This window comes from Thamnophis sirtalis, unplaced genomic scaffold (assembly GCF_051295495.1).
Source record: "Thamnophis sirtalis isolate CommonGarterSnake01/CBP01778 unplaced genomic scaffold, rThaSir2_p1.2 scaffold_4, whole genome shotgun sequence".
NCBI lineage: Eukaryota > Metazoa > Chordata > Lepidosauria > Squamata > Natricidae > Thamnophis > Thamnophis sirtalis.
In genome coordinates, this window is record NW_028261384.1 from 5,711,634 (window position 1) to 5,732,538 (window position 20,905).

Here is a 20,905-nt window from a genome sequence, read left to right on the forward strand (position 1 = left end):
GGTTCAGAATGCCAGTTAATAAAAACAGTCCCCCAATGACATTTTGTAAGGTGTCCTTGGTCTGTTGGAGTGGTAGCTATGCATCATGCATTCAATTACAGGTAGTCCTCGACTTACGGCCACAGTTGGGAGCGGAATGTGAATGTCCAAGTGAGGTGGTTGTTAAGTGAGTCAAACCTGACTTCGCAACCTTTTTTCTGCAGCAGTTGTTAAGTTAATCACTGCAGTTGTTAAATCAATCAGGTGCCATTAAGCAAATCTGCTTCCCCCGTTGACTTGTGGGAAATAGCTTGGAAGGTTGCAAATGTTGGATATGTGACACCTAGCCGTCTTTCACACAGAAAGTGGGACTAGAACTCACCGACTCCTGGTGATTGGCTCAAATTCTCCCAGTTGGATTTCATGCCTAAAGTGGGACTAGAACTCACCATCTCCTGGTGTTTGGCTGAAAGTCACCCGGCTGACATTCAAGCCTGAAATGGGACTAGAACTCCCTGTCTCCTGGTGATTGGCCCAAAGTCTCCCAGCTGGCTTTCACGCCTAAGGCAGGACTAGAACTCACCGTCTCCTAGTGATTGACTCAGAGTCACCCAGCTGACATTCAAGCCTAAGGCAGGACTAGAACTCACCGTCTCCTGGTGATTGGCCCAAAGTCTCCCAGCTGACATTCAAGCCTAAGGCAGCACTAGAACTCACCATCTCCTAGTGATTGACTCAGAATCACCCAGCTGACATTCAAGCCTAAGGCAGGACTAGAACTCCCTGTCTCCTGGTGATTGGCCCAAAGTCTCCCAGCTGACATTCAAGCCTAAGGCAGGACTAGAACTCACCGTCTCCTAGTGATTGACTCAGAGTCACCCAGCTGACATTCAAGCCTGAAATGGGACTAGAACTCACTATCTCCTGGTGATTGGCCCAAAGTCTCCCAGCTGCCTCTCATGCCTAAGGCAGGACTAGAACTCACCATCTCCTGGTGATTGGCCCAGTCACCCAGCTGGCTTCATTCAGTGCCTGCTGGGGAATTCTGGGAGCTGAAATCCACCCATCTTAGCTTGATCCTTCTGTGTGTTGCAGGAAGTATTTCATCGGCTTTATCTGATTTATACGGTCGGTTATTCCATCTCGCTGGGATCGCTGACGATCGCGGTTATGATCTTAGCATATTTCCGGTAAGTTGATGCCTTAGCTAGTAGAATCCCCTTTCATCTGTGAGGTTTGCAGGTAAGGTCAAAAAAGTCAAAATGGCAGCTACGGCCATGCCAATCCCCACCCCTTGTGTAAGGCCCCACCCAGTCACATGTCCGAGCAAAGGGGTGGGGCTTCTGTTGCTTTGCATTTACAACAACCATAGAATCCTACAATCATAAAGACTGGAAGGGACCTCGGAGGTCATCTAGTCCAACCCCTTGCCCAGGACAGGAGATCTTATACCATCCCAATCAAATGTATGCCCAATCTTTTCTTGAAAAGCTCTCTGCCATCTTGACTTATTTGACCCACGTACAGGCGAACATTGGCTTTTTAGCAACATTTCAGCTGCCTTAAATTGTTTTATATTGGTTTATGGGGCTCTTAAGCCATTATTTTGCATTTTATGTAATAAAAGGGTGATTTTAGCAGCATAGAAAATTGTGGTTTTGTTTTTTTTGCTTGCCCAATCTGTCCATGCACTGTGTTCTATATCTTAATTCCTTATTTCTGTACGTTTCTAAATTTATATAAGCTGCCATCTCATAAAACAAGCAAACTTTGTCCTGTTATTTTGGCTTTTCTTTTCCTTTCTTCTCTTCCTTTTATGTTTTGTTATTGTTCTGTTCTGTTCTATTCTGTTCTATTCCTACTCCTACTCCTATTCCTATTCCTTATTCTATTCTATTCCATTCCATTGTATTTTAATTTCATTTTATTATTGTATTTTTATTCTATTTTTTTCACGGACTGATACTCCGCCTACCTGATATACAGGTGGCCCTTCACTAACAATCACAACTGAGCCTAACATTTCGGTTGCTAAGTGAGACATATGTTCAATCGGGTTCTGCCACAGTTTCTTCCCACCCGTTGTTAAGTGAATCCTGCAATTGTTAAGTTAACCACATACTCCTTGGGTGTCTCTGCCTTCCCCACTGACTTTGCTGAAGGTCAGGATCACGTGACACTCGCCCGCCCCACAAGGACACTACAACCGTCATAAATAGGAGTCAGTTGTCATATGTTAGTGACCATGGACGAACTGCAACGGTCATAAGTGTAAAAAACGATCCCAAGTCTCTTTTTTCAGCACCATTGTAGCTTCAAATGGTTGTTAGACGAATGGCCGTATGCCGAGGACTTGAAAGTAAAGGCAAAAGTTCCCCTCGCACACATGTGCTAGTCGTTCCCGACTCTAGGGGGCGATGCTCATCTCCGTTTCAAAGCCGAAGAGCCAGAAGACGTCTCCGTGGTCATGTGGCCGGCATGACTCAACGCCAAAGGAGCACAGAAACACTGTTCCCTTCCCACCAAAGGTGGTTCCTATTTTTCTACTTGCATTTTTTAACGGGCTTTCGAACTGCTAGGTTGGCAGAAGCTGGGACAAGTCACGGGAGCTCCCTCCGTTACGCGGCGCTGGGGATTCGAACAGCAAAACTGCCGACCTTTCTGATCAACAAGCTGAGCATCTTAGCCTCTGAGCCACCGCGTCCCTCTGCCAAGGATTTTCCCATCATTTAATTTTCATGGCTTATTTATCCCCATTCCGTCTACTACTTAAATTCAGACACCATCCGTTCTTGCAATCCTACAGGAGTTCATGTTTTGAGTCCCCCTCCAGCCAAATTTATGTCACCGTTCGAATCCCCGCTCCCGGTGTGTTTGTGTGTGTGTGTGTCAGCCTGCGAACGAATCCTTTGCAAAAGAGGACCAGAGTATTGAAGTTTTATATTTTTTTGGTTTGTTCCAGGCGTCTGCACTGTACCCGGAACTACATCCACATGCATCTGTTCGTTTCCTTTATGTTCCGGGCGATAAGTATCTTTGTCAAGGATGCGGTTCTGTATTCGGGTTCTGCGCTGGAAGAGATGGAGTTAATTCCAGAAGAGGATTTCAAATCCATGATGGAAGTTAGCCCAATGGATAACTCAACGCTGGTTAGTATCTCCCACTGGCAAAAGATACTTCATGTTAAAACAGGGGTCTCCAAACTTGGCAACTTTAAGACTTGTGGACTTCAACTCCCAGAATTCTCCAGCCAGCATAGCTAGCTGGAGAATTCTGGGAGTTGAAGTCCACAAGTCTTAAAGGGGCCAAGTTTGCTGGCTGGAGAATTCTGGGAGTTAAAGTCCACAAATCTTAAAGGGGCCAGGTTTGCTGGCTGGAGAATTCTGGGAGTTAAAGTCCCCAAGTCTTAAAGGGGCCAAGTTTGCTGGCTGGAGAATTCTGGGAGTTGAAGTCCACAAGTCTTAAAGGGGCCAAGTTTGCTGGCTGGAGAATTCTGGGAGTTGAAGTCCACAAGTCTTAAAGGGGCCAAGTTTGCTCGCTGGAGAATTCTGGGAGTTGGAGTCTACAAATCTTAAAGTTGCCAAGTTTGGGGACCCCTGTCAGTTAAAGTAAATGAAGAGTCAAAGACTCCATTGATTGGTTTGATATTTTTATTCTGTGTTTATTATTTTATCAATCTCATGCCTGATAAAGCTTCCTTCCTCCCATTTTCTCCATAACAATAACCCTGAAAGATTGAGCGGAGAAAGGGGGGCGGGGCTGACCAAAAATCACTCAGCTGGCTTCCGTGCCCAAGGCGGGACTAGAACTTACCATCTCCTGGTGATTGGCCCAAAGTCACCCAGCTGGAATTCATGGCTAAGGCGGGACTACGGCTCATTGTCTGGTGATTGGCCCAAAGTCACCAATCCAGCTTTCCATATCTGAGGGGGGGGGGACGACGACTAGAACTCACTGTCTCCTGGTGATTGGCCCGAAGTCACCTGACTGGCTTTCATACCTAAGGCAAGACTAGAACTCTCCGTCTCCTGGTGATTGCCCCAAAGTCATCCAGCTAGTTTTCATGAATAAAGCAGAACTAGAACTCATCCTCTCCTAGTGATTGGCCCAAAGTCACCTAGCCATCTCTCATGCCTAAGGCAGGACTAGAATTTACTGATTTCCTGGTGAATGGTTGAAAGTCACCCATCTGGCTAGACTAGAACTCACCGTCTCCTGGTGATTGGCCCAAAGTCACCCAGTTGGATTTCGTGGCTAAGGCGGGACTGGAACTCCCAATCTCCTGGTGATTGGCCCAAAGTCACTCAACTGGCATTCATGCTTCAGGCGGGACTGGAACTCACCATCTCCTAGTTTAAACAACCTGTCTAACATCAAAACTGGTCCATCCTACGATGCCCACAGCGGGACTTATCCATATTGTCAATTAACTTTGCCCTTTTTTTTTTCTTTCACTCCCTCCCTCCCTCTCTCTTTCTCTCTCTCCCTCTACCTCTCCGTCTCTTAGTACTTCTCTCAGTACTCTCCCCAGGTGGGCTGCAAATTAGTCGTGACTCTCTTCCTGTACTTCCTGGCTACCAGTTACTACTGGATCTTGGTGGAAGGCCTCTACCTTCATAGCCTCATCTTCATGGCCTTCTTCTCGGAGAAGAAATACCTCTGTGGATTCACACTCTTCGGCTGGGGTGAGTTTATCTTCCTGCCAAGGCTTCCTCCAGAGGCTGGAGTATCTCGGGAGCTTCCAAACGCTGGCCTTTTGGCCATGAGGGGTCTACAAACACCTCTTACAATTCTCCCTTGATGAATCTTTTAGGTAAAAAATAAAGAAGGGATGATAAAAGGATCCGAATATCCACTTGTAGATATTGGTGGAAGGGTGGGATTTTTTGGAATGGGTGAATATAAATTAAATCATGGTTTAAATAAGATCCTTCCTTCTGGAGAAGAGCCAACTATGTGGTTGATAAGTTTCAACGCCAACTGGATGGACCTTCAATCAATCCATGAAAGGCCTTTAGACATCATTGCCAAATATTGACTTTGAAGCTGAATCAAATGATGAATTCCTCCTGGACATTTTGTGGGAATTTAAGAGGGTGAAGTGGGGAGAATGAGTTCCTAGTCACTTGAGCCGTCTTCATGCCTTGAGCTCTGAATTCCCGAAGGTGTTCGAAGTGACGCGCTGGTGGAACGACAGAAAATCTCTTTCATCAGCTTCCACATCTTTGGTCATAGATGACGCTGGAACTACGGGGGTCATTGAGGTTCTCTGAACTTGCTTGTTTTCTTGCATTTCATGTCCCAAACTAGGTAATTCTACCAGTGCTAATGAGTGGGGGTTCTAGCTTGCAGCATTGATAATGTTACCTAGTTGGGTCATGAGATGTCTACAAGAAAACAACCACCCTCAGAGAGTCTCAAGGTCCCCACAGTCCTCTTACTACTACTACTACTACTACTACTACTACTACTACTACTACTACTACTACCTTTTTTCTTCCCCCTCTTCTCTGTAAACCCCACTCCATTCTAGCACAAATGATATCCATGAAATGTTCACAAGAAAACAACCAAGCTCAGAGAGCATCAAGGTCTCTATAGTCCTCCTCCTCCTCCTCCTCCTCCTCCTCCTCCTCCTCCTCCTCCTCCTCCTCCTCCTCCTCCTCCTCCTCTTCTTCTTCTTCTTCTTCTTCTTCTTCTTCTTCTTCTTCTTCTTCTTCTCTGCAAACTCCTAAGTCACTGAAAATGTGACTTAGATGGGTCATGAAACATCTTCAAAGAAACCAACTCATAGAGCAGCAAAGACTTCAGAGTTCAACTCCAAGCTACGAAAATCCTCATCAAGTTTAGTGTCTAGTGGGGCAAGGCTAGTTAGATGTTTCTTCAACTGCTTGGAGGACTAGTGATAAGGAGAGGACCCTCAGCTATTGAGGTGGGGAAGCGTTAAACCATATCTGCAAAGAAGTCAGAAGTTGTCTTCTTCTCTAGATGGCAAATGTCAGAGTTGTCCTATTTCTTGGGGAACTAAAGGCATCAAAAGTCAACCTGTTCTTCTCCACTTTCTTAAAAAATATATCCATCCAGAGAATCAATCAATCCCTTATTTTTTTCTCAAGACTTTTCACGTCTGCCTTAGGGATAAATGGGTTCCTCTAAAATTGTTTAGGTGGCGTTGTCCCCAAAAAATTTCAACGTCCCTCCAATGTGGCTCAGAAGACTCCAGAAGCCAACTTTGTTGGAAATGGTCTTCGTCTATTTGACCTGGAAACATTTGGCTTCACATTTCCTGTGGCTTTGGAGCTACCAGAGCTAAGCGTCTTTCTTTGAGTTCCTCAATCTTAAATCTTTCAACAAGATATTCTACAGGAGAAGGTCAGGAGGATGTTTTGGAGGCCCCCAAAGGTCTCCAAGTCCTCCTGAATGTGTCTGTGAGGTGGGATGGACCCCCTTCAACCTGCTAGATGGGAGAAATGTCTCCATCAACTTTCCTTCTCTCATCATCTTCTTCTTCATCATCATCTTCTCCTTCTCCTTCTCCTTCTCCTTCTCCTTCTCCTCCTCCTCCTCCTCCTCCTCCTCCTCCTTCTCCTTCTCCTCCTTCTCCTTCTCCTTCTCCTCCTTCTCCTTCTCCTTCTCCTTCTTCTTCTCCTCCTTCTTCTTCTTCTCCTCTTCTCTTCCCTCTTCTTCTGTAGCCCCAACTTCAAGGTCAAGTCCCAGAGTTTACCCTGAGTACATTTGTCTGGACACGAGAACGGAAAGCTGCAATTTTAGCTGAAAACAGGATGTGGGATGCAGTGGTGGGCAGCTCATTAGCCAAGGTCTGTTTTTGCTTGCAGGCGTCAAGGAAAGAAACATTTAAGATCTCCAAAATAGCTTGGGCTGACCAGGAAGAAGGTGGACATTTTGTAGAAGCGTAGATGTGCCCGTGAGGGAGACATTTTAAGAGAGACCCATTGTATGTCACAGCCGCTGTCAGATCCATGAAAAGTTTTGGAAGAGAAGAACTTCTAGGAGAAGTTTGCTTCTAGGAGGCCCCAAGTTCTCATCAACTTTTATTTCTAGAGGTCTTCAGTTTAGGCTGATCCTCCACCATTCCCTTAGAAACATCACCATAGGTAATAATATTAGGGTTGATGGCAGGGCCAGCCAGATGTTGAGACCAGATTGGGCCTTTAAATTCACCTCTGGAGTCCTGCCCACGGAACTGCAATTGACTGGTAGGGATTTTGTCAATGCCAACGGTGCTCCATTCATCCCGATGCTACTATTAGGGCTGATTGCACAGCTGGCCAGATGTTTAGACTGGATTTGGCCTTTCAATTGACCTCTTGAGTCCTTGCCAAGGACCTGAGAGGGACAGATGTGATTGTTTGATGGGTTAAAAGTATTGGCACAGCTGTTCCGAGTCAAGCTGCCTTTTGCAATTGACCAACGGGGAATTTGTCAATGCGGATAAGTGTTCAAGGGATGCTCCAGATGTCTTTAGAATATAGAATAACAGAGTTGGAAGGGATCTTGGAGGTCTTCTAGTCCAACCCCCTGCAGGAAACTATATATCGTTCCAGACAAATGGCTATCCAGCATCGTCTTAAAGACTTTCAGTGTTGGGGCATTCACAACTTCTGGAGGCAACTTCTGTTCCACTGATTAATTGTTCTCACTGTCAGGAAATTTCTCCTCAGTTCTAAGTTGCTTCTCTCCTTGATTAGTTTCCACCCATTGCTTCTTGTTCTGCCCTCAGGGGCCTTGGAGAATAGTTTGACTCCCTCTTCTTTGTGGCAACCCCTGAGATATTGGAAGACTGCTATCCTATCTCCCCTGGTCTTTCTTTTCATTAAACTAGACATCCCCAGTTCCTGCAACCGTTCTTCATATGTTTTATCCCCCAGTCCCCTAATCATCTTTCTTGCTCTTCTCTGCACTCTTTCTAGAGTGGGATAGCACCCAAGGTGCTATTTCTATGTTTTGGGATGGCACCCAAGGGGCTACCATAGGTCCTCCCATGGCTTCCTTTTACCAAATTTATTCAACTCCTATTTGCAAATCTGTTTCGTGACCTTTTCCAGTTCCTTCTCTTCTGCTGTCTGCACATATAGGTGGTCCTCAACTTACGACCACAACAGAGCCCAAAATTGCCGTTGTTAAGTGAGTCCTTTGTTAAGTGAGTTTTGCCTCATTTTGTGACCTGTTAAGCGAACCACTGCAGTTGTTAAGTCAGTCACCCGGTTGTTAAGTGAATCTGGCTTCTCCATTGGCTCGGCATGTCAGACGGTCACAAAAGGGGTGGGGGGGTCATGTGACCTCGGGACATTACGACCATCATAAATACACGCCCGTTGCCACGCATCTGAACTTTGATCATGTGATCATGGGGATGTTGCACCTATTGTAAGTACAAAAAAGTCCTTTTTTTCATTGCCGTTGTAAACATTTGAATAGTCACTAAATGAACCGTTGTAAGTCGAGGACTACCTGTACTGTCGACTCCACCATCCAAACCTTTTTTTTGTCTCTCTTAGCGACAGTTGCTGACTCTGAGGCGCGGCATGGCAAATGCTTGTCTAATTAGTATTAATTACTCATTAATATTAATTCACTGTCTCATTGCACAATCAGCCAGATGTTCAGACTGGAAACTGACGGTTTTATCCAGCTGTTGTTTCCTTCCCCGAGACCCTGGGATAGCAGATGTTGATATTTTGTGGTACTAGAGACATCCGTCAAAGGACATAGTCACTATTATAGGGAGTCCTCAACTTACGACCACAAGTGAGCCCAAAATTTCCGTTGCTAAAAGTGAATTCTCCCTCCGCAATTTACGACCTTCCTTGCCACCGTTGTTAAGTGAATCCCTGCAGTTGTTAAGTTAGTAACACGGTCGTTAAGCGAATCCGGCTTCCCCATCGACTTTGTCTGGTCAGAAGGTTACAAAAGGGGATTATGTGACCACGTCATAAATACGAGTCAGTTGCCAAGACTCTGAATTTTGATCATGATGTGACCCTGAGCATGATGGAACGGTTGTTAAGTGTGAAAAACACTCAACTTTTTTTTTTAGTGCCGTTGTAATTTTGAACCGTTGTAAGCAGAGGACTTCCTGCCCCACCTCAGCTTAAGAGCCGAGGTGGCGCAGTGGTTAAATGCAGCACTGCAGGATACTTCAGCTGACTGCAGTTCTGCAGTTCGGCTGTTCAAATCTCACCGGCTCAGGGTTGACTCAGCCTTCCATCCTTCCGAGGTGGGTAAAATGAGGACCCGGATTGTTGTTGGGGGCAATATGCTGACTCTGTAAACCGCTTAGAGAGGGCTGAAAGCCCAATGAAGCGGTATATAAGTCTTAACTGCTATTGCTATTGCTGTATTGTTACCGTCCCGAATGAATATCTCAGTCTTTATCAGCTGAGTTTTGATAACTGGTGATTCTGAGAATAACAGTTCAGGTCTGGCTCAACTAAATACCCAAAACTATTTATGAAAAGAAATTCCAATTCCCCGACTGAAATGGTCGTAAGTCAAAGGACTGCCTGTAAATCAAAGCTGCAAACCTCCTGGCAACAATTCGAGGTTTTGTGTGGCGTTGCGGTTGTTCAGTTGCTTTGCTGCAGCATTTTAGCTCCAGAGTTGCAGGGATATACGACCCAGCAGGTATAAGAAACACCTGCAAAGTTCAGAAATCTTATGCAATGCAACAGCCTCCCCACAGCCCAAACACACCCTGTTAGCTACCATCTTTCTATCATTTCCTTTGATTGACAGCTTGTTTTTCCTCCAAAAACTGAAAAAAACCCTAGCCTTCCTCACGTCCGTCCCCCCCAACTCCATCCCATCGGTGTCATAAAACCAAAATTCAGATTATATGCCACAGCTTGGCAAAGAATGTTTGAAAAAAAAACCAAAAAATGCAGGACCAAACGAAAAGAGAAACTTTTGCAAAGAAAAAGCAGATTTTTATTTTTTATTTTAAAACCCCTCACCTGCCAAAATCCACCTTGGAAGAGAAATATTCCTTGAAATATTGGCTGGGAAACCTGGGACGCCTGATCTGCATTAACGGGGCTCATCTTTCCCTGAAGTAGAAAGGAAAAAAAAGGCATTGTCTCTCTCTCAAAAATTAGCCAATTTTCTTTTTATTATCTCATAAGATGCTGCCTGTTGCAAGTCCAGCTTTTCCAACAGGACTGTCCAAGTAGAAGGCAGGCTGTAAATTACATTACTTTATGTGACAATAAAATATAATGAGGCTGTGGAGATTTTTATTTTATTTATTTCCCTTTGCCAAAGGCTTGGGAAGTTGGCCTGTATGGGCTGGGGTGGGGGAAAAAATCCCTCCGTTCGTGCGGATAATGATTCCTCTCTCAGAGATAGGTGTCCATGTTGTCTGGCTTCCGCAGCCAAATCAGAAGGAAGAAATGCTGGGGGGGGGAAATGTTGAAAAAAGAAGAATCGGCTTCCTAAACCGGATTAAATCCAACCAGCGAACAGATTTGCAAAATTAAATGTTTTACTATCTGGTCTTCCGGAAAAAATGTTTGGCTCCGTTGTCCTTATTCAACCAACGGAGATCACCTGGTGGTCTACTTTCCACGTGTATTGTTCTATCGTTATGCACCTAAAGGGATTAGACGGAAGACCACTTATTATTTGATTGCTTATTGCTAATAACCCACAAATAATTTCCAAATGGTTTCTGTAAAACGCTGCCTTTTTCTTATAGAGCTGCAGATTATTAAAAAAACAAATGTTAATGGCAGGATGGCAGGCAGGAGAGAAGGGCAAAGGAGAAGGGGAAGGAAGGAAGGAAGGAAGGAAGGAAGGAAGGAAGGAAGGAAGGAAGGGCAGAGGAGAAGAGGAAGGAAGGAGGAAAAAGGGAAGGAAGAAAAAGGAAGATGGGAAAAAGGAGAGAAGGGCAGAGGAAAAGGAAGGAAAGGGAAAAAATGGGGGAGGGAAGGAAGGGGAGAAGGAAGAAGGAAAGAAAAGGAGAGAAGAGCAGAGGAAAAGGGGAAGAAAAGGAATAAAGAAGGAAGGAAAGAAGGAAGGAGAGAGGAAGGAAGGAGAGAGGAAAGGAAGGAAGGAAAGAAGGAAACAAAAAAGGAGAGAAGAGCAGAGGAAAAGGGGAAGGTAAGAAGGTAGAGGGAAGGAGGGAAGGAAGAAGGAAAGGAAAGAGAGACGGGCAGAGGAAAAAGGGAAGGAAGGGAAAAGGGGAAGGAAAGAAGGTAGAGGGAAGGAGGGAAGGAAGAAGGAAAGAAAAGAGGGAAGGGCAGAGGAAAAGGGGAAGGAAAGGAAAAGGGGAAGGAAGGAAAGGAGAGAGAAAGGAAAGAAGGGCAGAGGGGAAGGAGGAAAAAGTGGGGAGGTAGGAAGGGGAGAAGGAAGAAGGAAATAAAAAGGAGAGAGGAGCGGAGGAAAAGGGGAAGGTAAGAAGGAAAAGGAGGAAGGAAGGAGGCAGAAAGAAAAAAGAGGAATGTAGGTAGCTATGTAGGTAGACGGGAAGGAATGAAAGAAGGAAGGAAGGAAGGAAGGAAGGTAGGTAGGTAGGTAGGTCTCCTTGTATTATGGACATCTCAAGGGAGCTAAGGGTTCACTTGGATTGACAGATGACATATGTCAGGGTTGACCCTTAGTGGCCACGTAGACTCACCGGCCTCCTCCTGGGAGGTCCTTTCTGCTTCTCTCCTCTTCTTCCCTTCCGCCCCTCCGCCATCATGGGCCTCTTCCCTTCATCTGTCTAAAATAGTAGTCCTCGACTTACAATGCCTCATTGAGTGACCGGTTTAAGTTACGACGGCACTGAACGAAATGTGCCATGGCCATGGTTCATACTTACGACCATTGCAGCCTCCCTGTGGCCATGTGATCAAAACTCAGATGCTTAGCAACTGACTCGTAGTTATGACCGTTGCTGGGGTTAAACAATCCCGTTTTGCGACCCTCTGAGTGGCAAATCCAACAGGGGGAACCAGATTCACTTAACAACCATATTACTAATTTGACAACTGTAATGATTCATTTAACAACTGTGACCCGAAAGGTTGTAAAATAGGGCAAAATTCACTTAACAACTCCCACACTTAGAAAATGGGAATTGTGGTCGTAAGTCAAGGACTACCTGTGATTTGAACCTGGTCAATTGTACCTCAAGTAAAGTGTTAACCAGACAACAACACAACCCTCCTCACTTCACACACACACACACGCACACACACACACCAGGAAGGTTGCTGTAGACAAATATGAAATATTGATCTAATTCTGAGACTCATTCCCCGCTTTCCGTCTTTCAGGCCTTCCGGCTGTGTTTGTCACAATCTGGGCAACCCTTCGAGCAACGTTAGCAGACACAGAGTGAGTCCCGAGTTTGTTCTGTGTGAATTTCTTTCTTCCTTCCTTTTTTTAAAAAAATGCTTTATCTGACTTTGAATCCTGCAGGAAAAGTTTTATTTGCACAAAATCAGAAGTCACCTAAAAAAAAAAAAAAAAACCCTGAGCTTTGTAACACTATAAACATGGAACAGAGATAATATGATAGATGGAGGTAGAGGATGATAGGTAGGTAGATAGGTAGGTAGGTAGGTAGGCAGGTAGGTAGGTAGGTGGATGGATAGATAGCTAGATAGCTAGCTAGATCATAGATAGATAGATAGATAGATAGATAGATAGATAGATAGATAGATAGATAGATAGATAGATAGATAGATGATAGATAGATAGATTAAAGATAGCAGATAAGAGAGAGATTAGAGAGAGATATATTAGAGGTAGACAGACAGTGATAGAGATGAATGGATGGATGGATGGAAGGATTAAAGATAGAAATATAGATATTTGCCAAATTATTTTATTAATACATATGTATGTATGTATATGTGTATATGTGTGCATATATGTGTGTGTGTGTTTGTGTGTGTAATGCATGTATATATGTGTGTATATATACACAGACACACATACAGTATGTATGTGTATATATCTATATGTATGTTTTATTTGTGCTAAATAAAATAAATATATTTGTGTTTTATTTTAATAAACAAAACACAAATATAACAAAGGCAACAGTAAAAATATTGGGTTTCTGTCGTGATGGACTCTTGTGACGAGCCGATTGACAGATGATGGAAGCAGTTAGCTTCCTCCCATAATTACCAGGGGTTGTGACACTAAATATATATCTATATGTATGTATATATATTTTTTGTTGTATGTGTGCTGATAAATAAATAAAGGGAGACTAGTATAAATCTATTTCAAGCTATTTAGCTCTCATCAGCTAGCCATACCCTTACTGGGATTCGAATGGCTAGCTGATGAGAGCTAAATAGCTTGGAATAGATCTATACTAGTCTCCCTTTATTTATTTATCAGCACAAATACACAAATGTAACAAAGGCAACAGTAAAAATAGTGGGTTTCTGTCTGGATGGTCTTTTGTGATGAGCTGATGGACAGAGAATGGAAGTAGTGATCTTCCTCCCACATTTGGGCATACCAGGGGTTGTAACTCTAAATAAAATATATGCATGTATATATATATACACATACATACACACATACATTCATATATGTAACTAATGGACTTGCAGCTCTAAAGAGTTGTAAACTTTTATTTCTCTTTGATCTTATTTTAAATATTTCTCTCCTGTGCTGAAATAAGTGTGAATATGTGTAATAGGCATATGCATATTGCCTGTCAGATTGGGGTAGGGTGGGGGGGAGAGAATTGGCACGTGAGGATATTTTTAATCCCAGAGTGCCATATGATTTGTTTTGCTAATAGCCATAATTTGTATAACCATGACATTTTTATTCCTCAAGAAGCCAGCTGGGCTATTTATTACCTCAACATTCCTTTTATTATTATTTTTAAAGACACACATATATATATATTGAAATACTCACTCAAAACCAATGACTGGGTTGTTATTATTTTTTAAAAAAACAGCCAGGAGAAGGTTTTAAAACCAGTCGAATGGACAAAAGCTGGTGGTTTTACAAATTTGGTAACTTTAAGGTGTGTGGACTTCAACTCCCAGAATTCTGGGAGTTGAAGTCCACACACTTTAAAGTTGCCAAATTTGTAAAACATCCTTAAAAGCCAACCTGTTTAGATCTGTAGTCCCTGAAATAGACAAACCTACTCTTATTTATCCCCAGTGGCAACTTCCGTGTTGCTTTTAAGGGTAGTCTACTCCTTTTCCTGGAGGCTCCACCTCTCAAAAATTTGCTTTCCTGGTGGCTGTGTTGGGCGATGGATTTCAACATCTTTGGATAAATGAAGATTGTAAACGTCCCTGAAAGATTTTCTAGAGCCGAAAGCCACTTTGCAACAAAATCAGGTGTTTTGTAAGCAGTGTTGTCCTCTTTTCTTTTGCAGATGCTGGGACTTAAGTGCGAGGTATTTCAAGTGGTTTATCCAGGTGCCCATCCTGACGGCTGTCTTGGTAAGCTGGAGATGGGAAGGAGTTTGGGAAGGGTGGAAAAGAGGAGGAGTCAACAGGCAGAAGTCAAAAAAGTCAAGATGGTGGGCGGGGAGAGCCCTGCCTATTTTTTACAGACCTTGCCTGTCATTTCAATCAATTTCAGCAATGCTTTAAGAGGGGAGGACTTCCACTCCCAGAATCCCCCAGCCAGAATGCTTTAAGAGGGGAGGACTTCCACTCCCAGAATCCCCCAGTCAGCTATGATTTAAGAGGGGAGGACTTCCACTCCCAGAATCCCCCATCCAGCTATGCTTTAAGAGGGGAGGACTTCCACTCCCAGAATCCCCCAGCCAGAATGCTTTAAGAGGGGAGGACTTCCACTCCCAGAATCCCCCAGTCATCATGCTTTAAGAGGGGAGGACTTCCACTCCCAGAATCCCCCAGCCAGAATGCTTTAAGAGGGGAGGACTTCCACTCCCAGAATCCCCCAGCCAGCATGATTTAAGAGGGGAGGACTTCCACTCCCAGAATGCATCAGGAAGAACATTAAATCCTAGGGCTGGAAGTAACCCGAGAGGTCATCTAGTCAAACCCCAAATTCAAGGCAGGAGACCTTACAGGTAGTCCTCAACTTAACTCTCCCCTTGATCCAAACATCTCTTTGGCTGGGCCATACCTCAATTCTGTGAGTTTTCCCCCCATTTTCCCACCTTGCTCGCCACAGTGTGTTAAGCGGATCACTGCTGTTATTAAGTGAGTAGCAGTGGGTTGTTAAATGAATCTGCCCTCCCTGTTGACGTTCACTGTCAGAAGGACCCCGGGAGGCACTGCGACCGTCATAAATATGAGTCCGTCGCCAAGCTTCTGAATTTTGATCCTGGGGGGGGGGGATACTGCAGGAGGTCGTGAGTGTGAAAAACGATCGGTTCGGTCACTAAACAGACGGTTATATGTCGAGGACTCCCTGTGTAGCATCCCGGTCCAATAGAGTTATCCACTTTTATTTTGGAAACCTCCAGCAAAATCCGTGCAATGGGGCAGAAGCGCAGATGTTGAGCAGAGGTGTCTCCCCAGTCTGCAAGGCGCAATTAACTGGAGAAACACACACAAAACACACACACACACACAACCAGACACACCACCCCGTGACATGAGCGAAGCCACCCCAATCCCTTGGGGCGTCTGCAGACCTCAAATCGAAGCCATTCCCAGCTTCTTTTGGATTTAGGGAAGACAACATTTGGGGGAGAAACTCAAGTGGGCTTCCCAGCCTGAGAAAGTTTTGAGCCAAAGAAAGCAATGTGTTCCGGGGCGAACCATTGTTCTGTGGTCAGTGGACCGTAAACGGAAAGATTTCTGCAAGGCTGGCACTTGACCCGTCTTCTCCGGCCAGCTTCCGACTATCCCCCCCCTCCTCCCTTCAGATTGTCTGGGTGGTCCAATCAAGGGGGAGTGGGGAGAGGCTGGAGGACATAGGATAACTGGAATAGCCTGTGGTTAGACCTCAAAGCAGGTTAGGCGGGGGGGGGGGAGCGATGTCCCCGGGTTTTGTGACACACACACACGCACACCGCAAGGATTTTTTTTGTCTTGGTCCTGAAGCTTTTTGTGGGGAGGGGGGATAGGGCCCTCCCCAAATAACCCTCTGGGTGGGTTTGATTGCATTGCAATTTGTGTTGTTTTTCTTCCCCCTAGTTGCAATGGGAGGGCCTTACCCTCCCATTGGAAAGGAAGTAGGTGTGTAATTTTAAATATATATTTCTAAAAATGTGGTATAGGTTTTGGAGATGCTAATTGCCCAAGCAGGCACTTTTATTGGTATTAAATTAAATTACCTTCTCCTTCCTTCCTCCCTTTCCCTCCTGCCTTCTTTTTTCTTATTTAATGCCTTTTCTCTTCTCCTCTTTCTCCTTTTTCTTTTTCTCCTTTTGCTCTTCTGATTCCCCCCACCTTGCTCTTTTTTCTCCTTTTTCTTGTCCTCCTTCTCCTCTTTCTCCATTCTCCTTCCTTTTTTTCCCTCCTTCTCTCCTCCTCCCCCTTCCTTTTCTTTTTTCCTCCCCTTTTCCTCTTCTCCTTCCTTCCTTCTTTCTTTCCCCCTTCTCTTTCCCCTACCTTCCCTTCCTCCCTTTTATCTTTCAGGCAAACTTTATCCTGTTTACCAAAATTATCAAAGTTCTTGCAACAAAACTCCGAGAAACAAACGCTGGGAGATGTGACACCAGACAACAGTATCGGTAAGCAGTTAATTATCCCCCCCTTTCCATGAGGGATTCCTCTGGGCCAGAACTGAGCGGCGAAAGAGAGATAAATGAGAGCAAAATTCAGTTTCAGGAAGAGCCCATGGAAAACTGAGGTCCCCCATTATCCAAAGCCAGGAAAAGGAAAGGAAGGGAAAGGTGAAAGGAAAATGAAGGGAAGGAAACAGAGAAGAAGGGAAGGGAAGGAAAGAGGAATGGAGGGAGGGAGGAAAGAAGGATAAGGGGAACAGGAAGAGAAGAAAGGGAAAGGGGGAAAAATGAAAGAAAGAAGGAAAGAAAGAAGGGAAAAGGGATGGGAATAGGAATAAGGTAAGAAGGAAGGGGAAGGAACATGGGAAGAGAGGAAAGGAAAGGAGGGAGGGAGAGATGGAGGGGAAGAAGGAACGTGAAAAAAGGAAGAAGAAGAAAGGAATGGGTAGAAAAAAGGAAAGTGAATAGGAAGGGAAGGAAAAAGAGAGGAAGAGGAAAAGGAAAGGAAGGGAAAGGTGAAAAGTAAATGAAGGGAAGGAAACAGAGGAAGGGAAGGAAAGGAAAGAGAAATGAAGGGGGGAAGAAGGATAAGGGGAACAGGAAGAGAAGGAAGGGAAAGAGGGAGAAATGAAAGAAAGAAGGAAAGGAAGGGGAAAGGAATAGGAATAGGAATAAGGTAAGGAGAAAGGAGAAGGAACATGGGAATAGAGGAAACGAAAGGAGGGAGGGAGAGGTGGAGAAGAAGGAATGTGAAAAAAGGAAGAAGAAAGGAATGGGTAGAAAAAAGGAAAGTGAAGAGGAAGAGAAGGAAAAAGAGAGGAAGAGGAAGGGAAGGAGAGAGGAGGGAGGAAAGAAGGGGAAGGAAAATGTGAAGGAGACCCATGCAACAGCTGTCAGTCATCCCCATGACCCCAGTAGAAGTGGCATCCTGCATGCAGATAACCACATCTGGCCCCCTTCGCCAGCTGTGCCCCAGAGGGAGCCTCCTCTGGCTGCAAACGAGGCCGACACGGAGGCGGAAGAAACCCATTCAGCCAAGTCTCGCCGAATCTGGAGGCAATTAGCGAAAGGGGGCACCAAGGCCTATGTTGCGGAGGGCGGGGGGGGGGCGCTCCCCACGCCTGGCACGGTCTCCCGGCTGGAAAAACACCCTCCAACCTCCCGGCTGCTGCATCCAAACCGACATTCATAGCAACCCTCCAAGAGGGTGAAATAAATCTCAGAGGAAATGATAGGCTGAGAACGAAACTTTGAGGTTTTGCAAAGCCCGGCCAAGCATCCCTGCTGGTCTCGCCTGCTTTAAATTAAAATATTTGCTTTCCAAATTCACATTCTCCCCACCCCCCGCTTCTCCTCCCCACCCTGAACTTCGAAGCAAACTGTGCCAGTTTGGAAAAAACTGCCAGCCTCACCCGTCTTGTGGCTCAGATGCCACGTTCTGCACCACTTTAGGGAATCCAGGTGTCCCCCCTGCAGGGGGGGACGGGGACGAGCGAAGAAGAGGCTCTACTTACAGGAAGTCCTTGACTTATGATTGGAATTGGGGGGGGGGGGCAGGATTTCCCTCGTTAAACCAGCCGTGTCTGATATTACACCTGTGAAATGCCCGAATTGCCGAAGTCATTAAGTGAAAACGTGTTGTTGTTAAGCGGATCCGATTTTGCCCATTGGCTTTGCTTACCAGAATCTACCTAGATGAAGGTTGCTTCATCTTTCCTGCCTGACTTCCTTTCTTCCCCAAGGACCCCGCAGTTCTCCTCCTCCACCATCTCCTCCTTCCTGCAAACCCAACTCTCTTCCAGAATTGATGATGTTACCTAGCGGGGTCGTGAAACGTCTGCAAGAAAACAACCTAGCTGAGAGAGCAGCAAAGAGTCCTCGGTCCTCCTCTTCCTCTTCTTCTTCCTCTTCTTTTTCCTCTCCTCCTCCTCCTTTTTCGTCTCCTTCTCCTTCTCCTCTTCTTTTCCCCTTCTCCTTCTCCTCTTCCTCTTCTTTTTCCTCTCCTCCTCTTCCTCCTCTTCTTTTTCCTCTCCTCCTTCTCCTCCTTTTTCCTCTCCTCCTTCTCCTCCTCTTCCTCCTCTTCTTTTTCCTCTCCTTCTTCTCCTCTTCTTCTTCCTCTCCTCCTCCTTCTCCTCCTTTTTGCTCTCCTCCTTCTCCTTCTCCACTTCCTCTTCTTTTTCCTCTCCTTCTCCTCTTCTTCTTCCTCTCTTCCTCCTTCTCCTCCTTTTTCTTCTCCTCCTTCTACTTCTCTTCTTTTCCCCTTCTCCTTCTTCTCCACTTCCTCTTCTATTTCCTCTCCTACTCCTTCTCCTCCTCTTCCTCCTCTTCTTTTTCCTCTCCTTCTTCTCCTCTTCTTCTTCCTCTCCTCCTCCTTCTCCTCCTTTTTCTTCTTCTCTTCTCCTCTTCTTTTCCCCTTCTCCTTCTTCTCCTCTTCCTCTTCTTTTTCCTCTCCTCCTCCTCCCTTCAAATCCCCCTCCCTTCTAGCACTGATGAAGTTATCTAGTTGAGTCACGAAACATCTTGCAAGAAAACCACCAAGTTCAGAGAGCGTCCTCAATCTTCTTCTTTCTCCCCCCTCCCCCCTTCTCCTCCTCCTCTTCTCCACCCAGCTCAGAGAGTGCCAAGGACACCCCAGTTAATCCCTGAGCCACAAAGATTATCTTCCGTCCATTATTATATTTATCATCTTTTTTTTTCCCCTCTCTCTGCAGGAAACTGTTGAAATCCACCCTGGTCCTCATGCCGTTATTCGGAGTCCATTACATCGTTTTTATGGCCATGCCATACACAGAAATTACCGGAATCATCTGGAAAATCCAGATGCACTATGAGATGCTCTTTAATTCATTCCAGGTTCGTCCAACCTCACCCCCTCCTTCAGAATACACCAGTTTAAGGATTCAGGAAGGGGGGCGAAAAGGCAATAAAATGTTTTTTTCCCCACCCATGATGTCCATCCATGCCTTGGACTTCAATTCCCATAATCCCCACCCGGCTCAGAGGCTCCCGGTTGGATCCTCGGGGGCTCAAGCTTGCAAACTAGAATGGAACCTTTACCAGAGTTATGGGGAAATTCATTATTAATAATATTAAATAGGAAGTTAAAAATTAAAACCTAATGATTATCGCCTTTATTAAATTTAATATTAAATTAATTGTTAAATTTTAATGTACATTATTACTATTATCCCTCTCCGAAGTCAGTTCAGGTTTCATGGGGTTCCTCTTGCAATTTCATTATGGTGGACCACCTGCTCAATCTCAACAACATCCCATAATTCCCCCTAGAAAAGGTTTTGCCCCATTTTACGACCATTCTTGCGACCGAATCACTGCAGTAGTTAAGTCAGTCACGCGGTCGTTAAGTGAATCCGGCTTCCCCATTGACTTTTTCTCATCAGAAGGGATCAATCATGTGACCCCCCCAGGGGCCTTCCACCGTCATAAATACGAGTCAGTTGCCAAGCATGTGAATCTTGATCATGTGAGAGGCCGCAACGGTCGTAAGTTTGACAAATGGTCATAAGTCCCTTTTTCCAGTGACATTGTAACTTTGAACAGTCACTAAATGAACTGTTGTAAGTCCAGAACTACTTGGATATTAACCTCAGGTTACCCAGCCCATTATGGGTTAGGTCATCCCTAGAGGACCCCCAAACCACAGCTTAAAAGCTATTCATGAAATCAATCGAAGAAACCAATTTTATTCCTTATTTTCTTCCTAGGGATTTTTCGTCGCAATTATCTACTGCTTTTGCAATGGGGAGGTGAGTATCCCAGTCTCCAGAAACTCTGGGTTCAGAGGAAGGGAGGGGAGGGGAATAGCAGTAGACTTATAGCAGTAGACTTATATACCGCTTCATAGGGCTTTCAGCCCTCTCTAAGCGGTTTACAGAGAGTCAGCATATTGCCCCCAACAATCTGGGTCCTCATTTTACCCACCTCGGAAGGATGGAAGGCTGAGTCAACCCTGAGCCGGTGGGATTTGAACCGCTGAACTGCTGATCTAGCAGTAGCTTGCAGTGCTGCATTTAACCACTGCGCCACCTTGGCTCCTAAGAAGAACAAAGGGAGGGAGGGAAGAACAAAGGGAGGGAGGGAAGGAGGGAAGGAAGGAAGAAAAGGAGGGAGGAGTAAGGGAAACCAGAAGGGTGGGGAGGAAAGTTGGGAAGGGAAGAGACAGGAAAGTGGAAAGAGAGGGAGAGAGGGAAGGGGGGAGAAAATGCGGGAAGGGGAAGGGACAGAGGGAGGAGTAAAGGAAACCACAAGGAGAGGGAAGGGGAA

General features: G+C 45.2%; 1 protein-coding gene across 2 annotated transcripts in view; it reads left to right on the forward strand.

Moving 5' to 3' along the window:
- The window catches only part of PTH1R (parathyroid hormone 1 receptor), an 85,906-nt gene that overhangs the window by 63,096 nt on the left and 1,905 nt on the right, over window positions 1-20,905 (forward strand). For both annotated transcript variants that reach the window (XM_087712406.1, XM_087712407.1), the window contains exons 5-12: window positions 1,075-1,169; window positions 2,942-3,128; window positions 4,487-4,664; window positions 12,258-12,318; window positions 14,348-14,414; window positions 16,533-16,627; window positions 19,333-19,474; window positions 20,347-20,388. In XM_087712406.1, coding sequence (XP_087568532.1) covers window positions 1,075-1,169; window positions 2,942-3,128; window positions 4,487-4,664; window positions 12,258-12,318; window positions 14,348-14,414; window positions 16,533-16,627; window positions 19,333-19,474; window positions 20,347-20,388 — 867 coding nt within the window. The remainder of the gene's footprint in view (window positions 1-1,074; window positions 1,170-2,941; window positions 3,129-4,486; window positions 4,665-12,257; window positions 12,319-14,347; window positions 14,415-16,532; window positions 16,628-19,332; window positions 19,475-20,346; window positions 20,389-20,905) is intronic.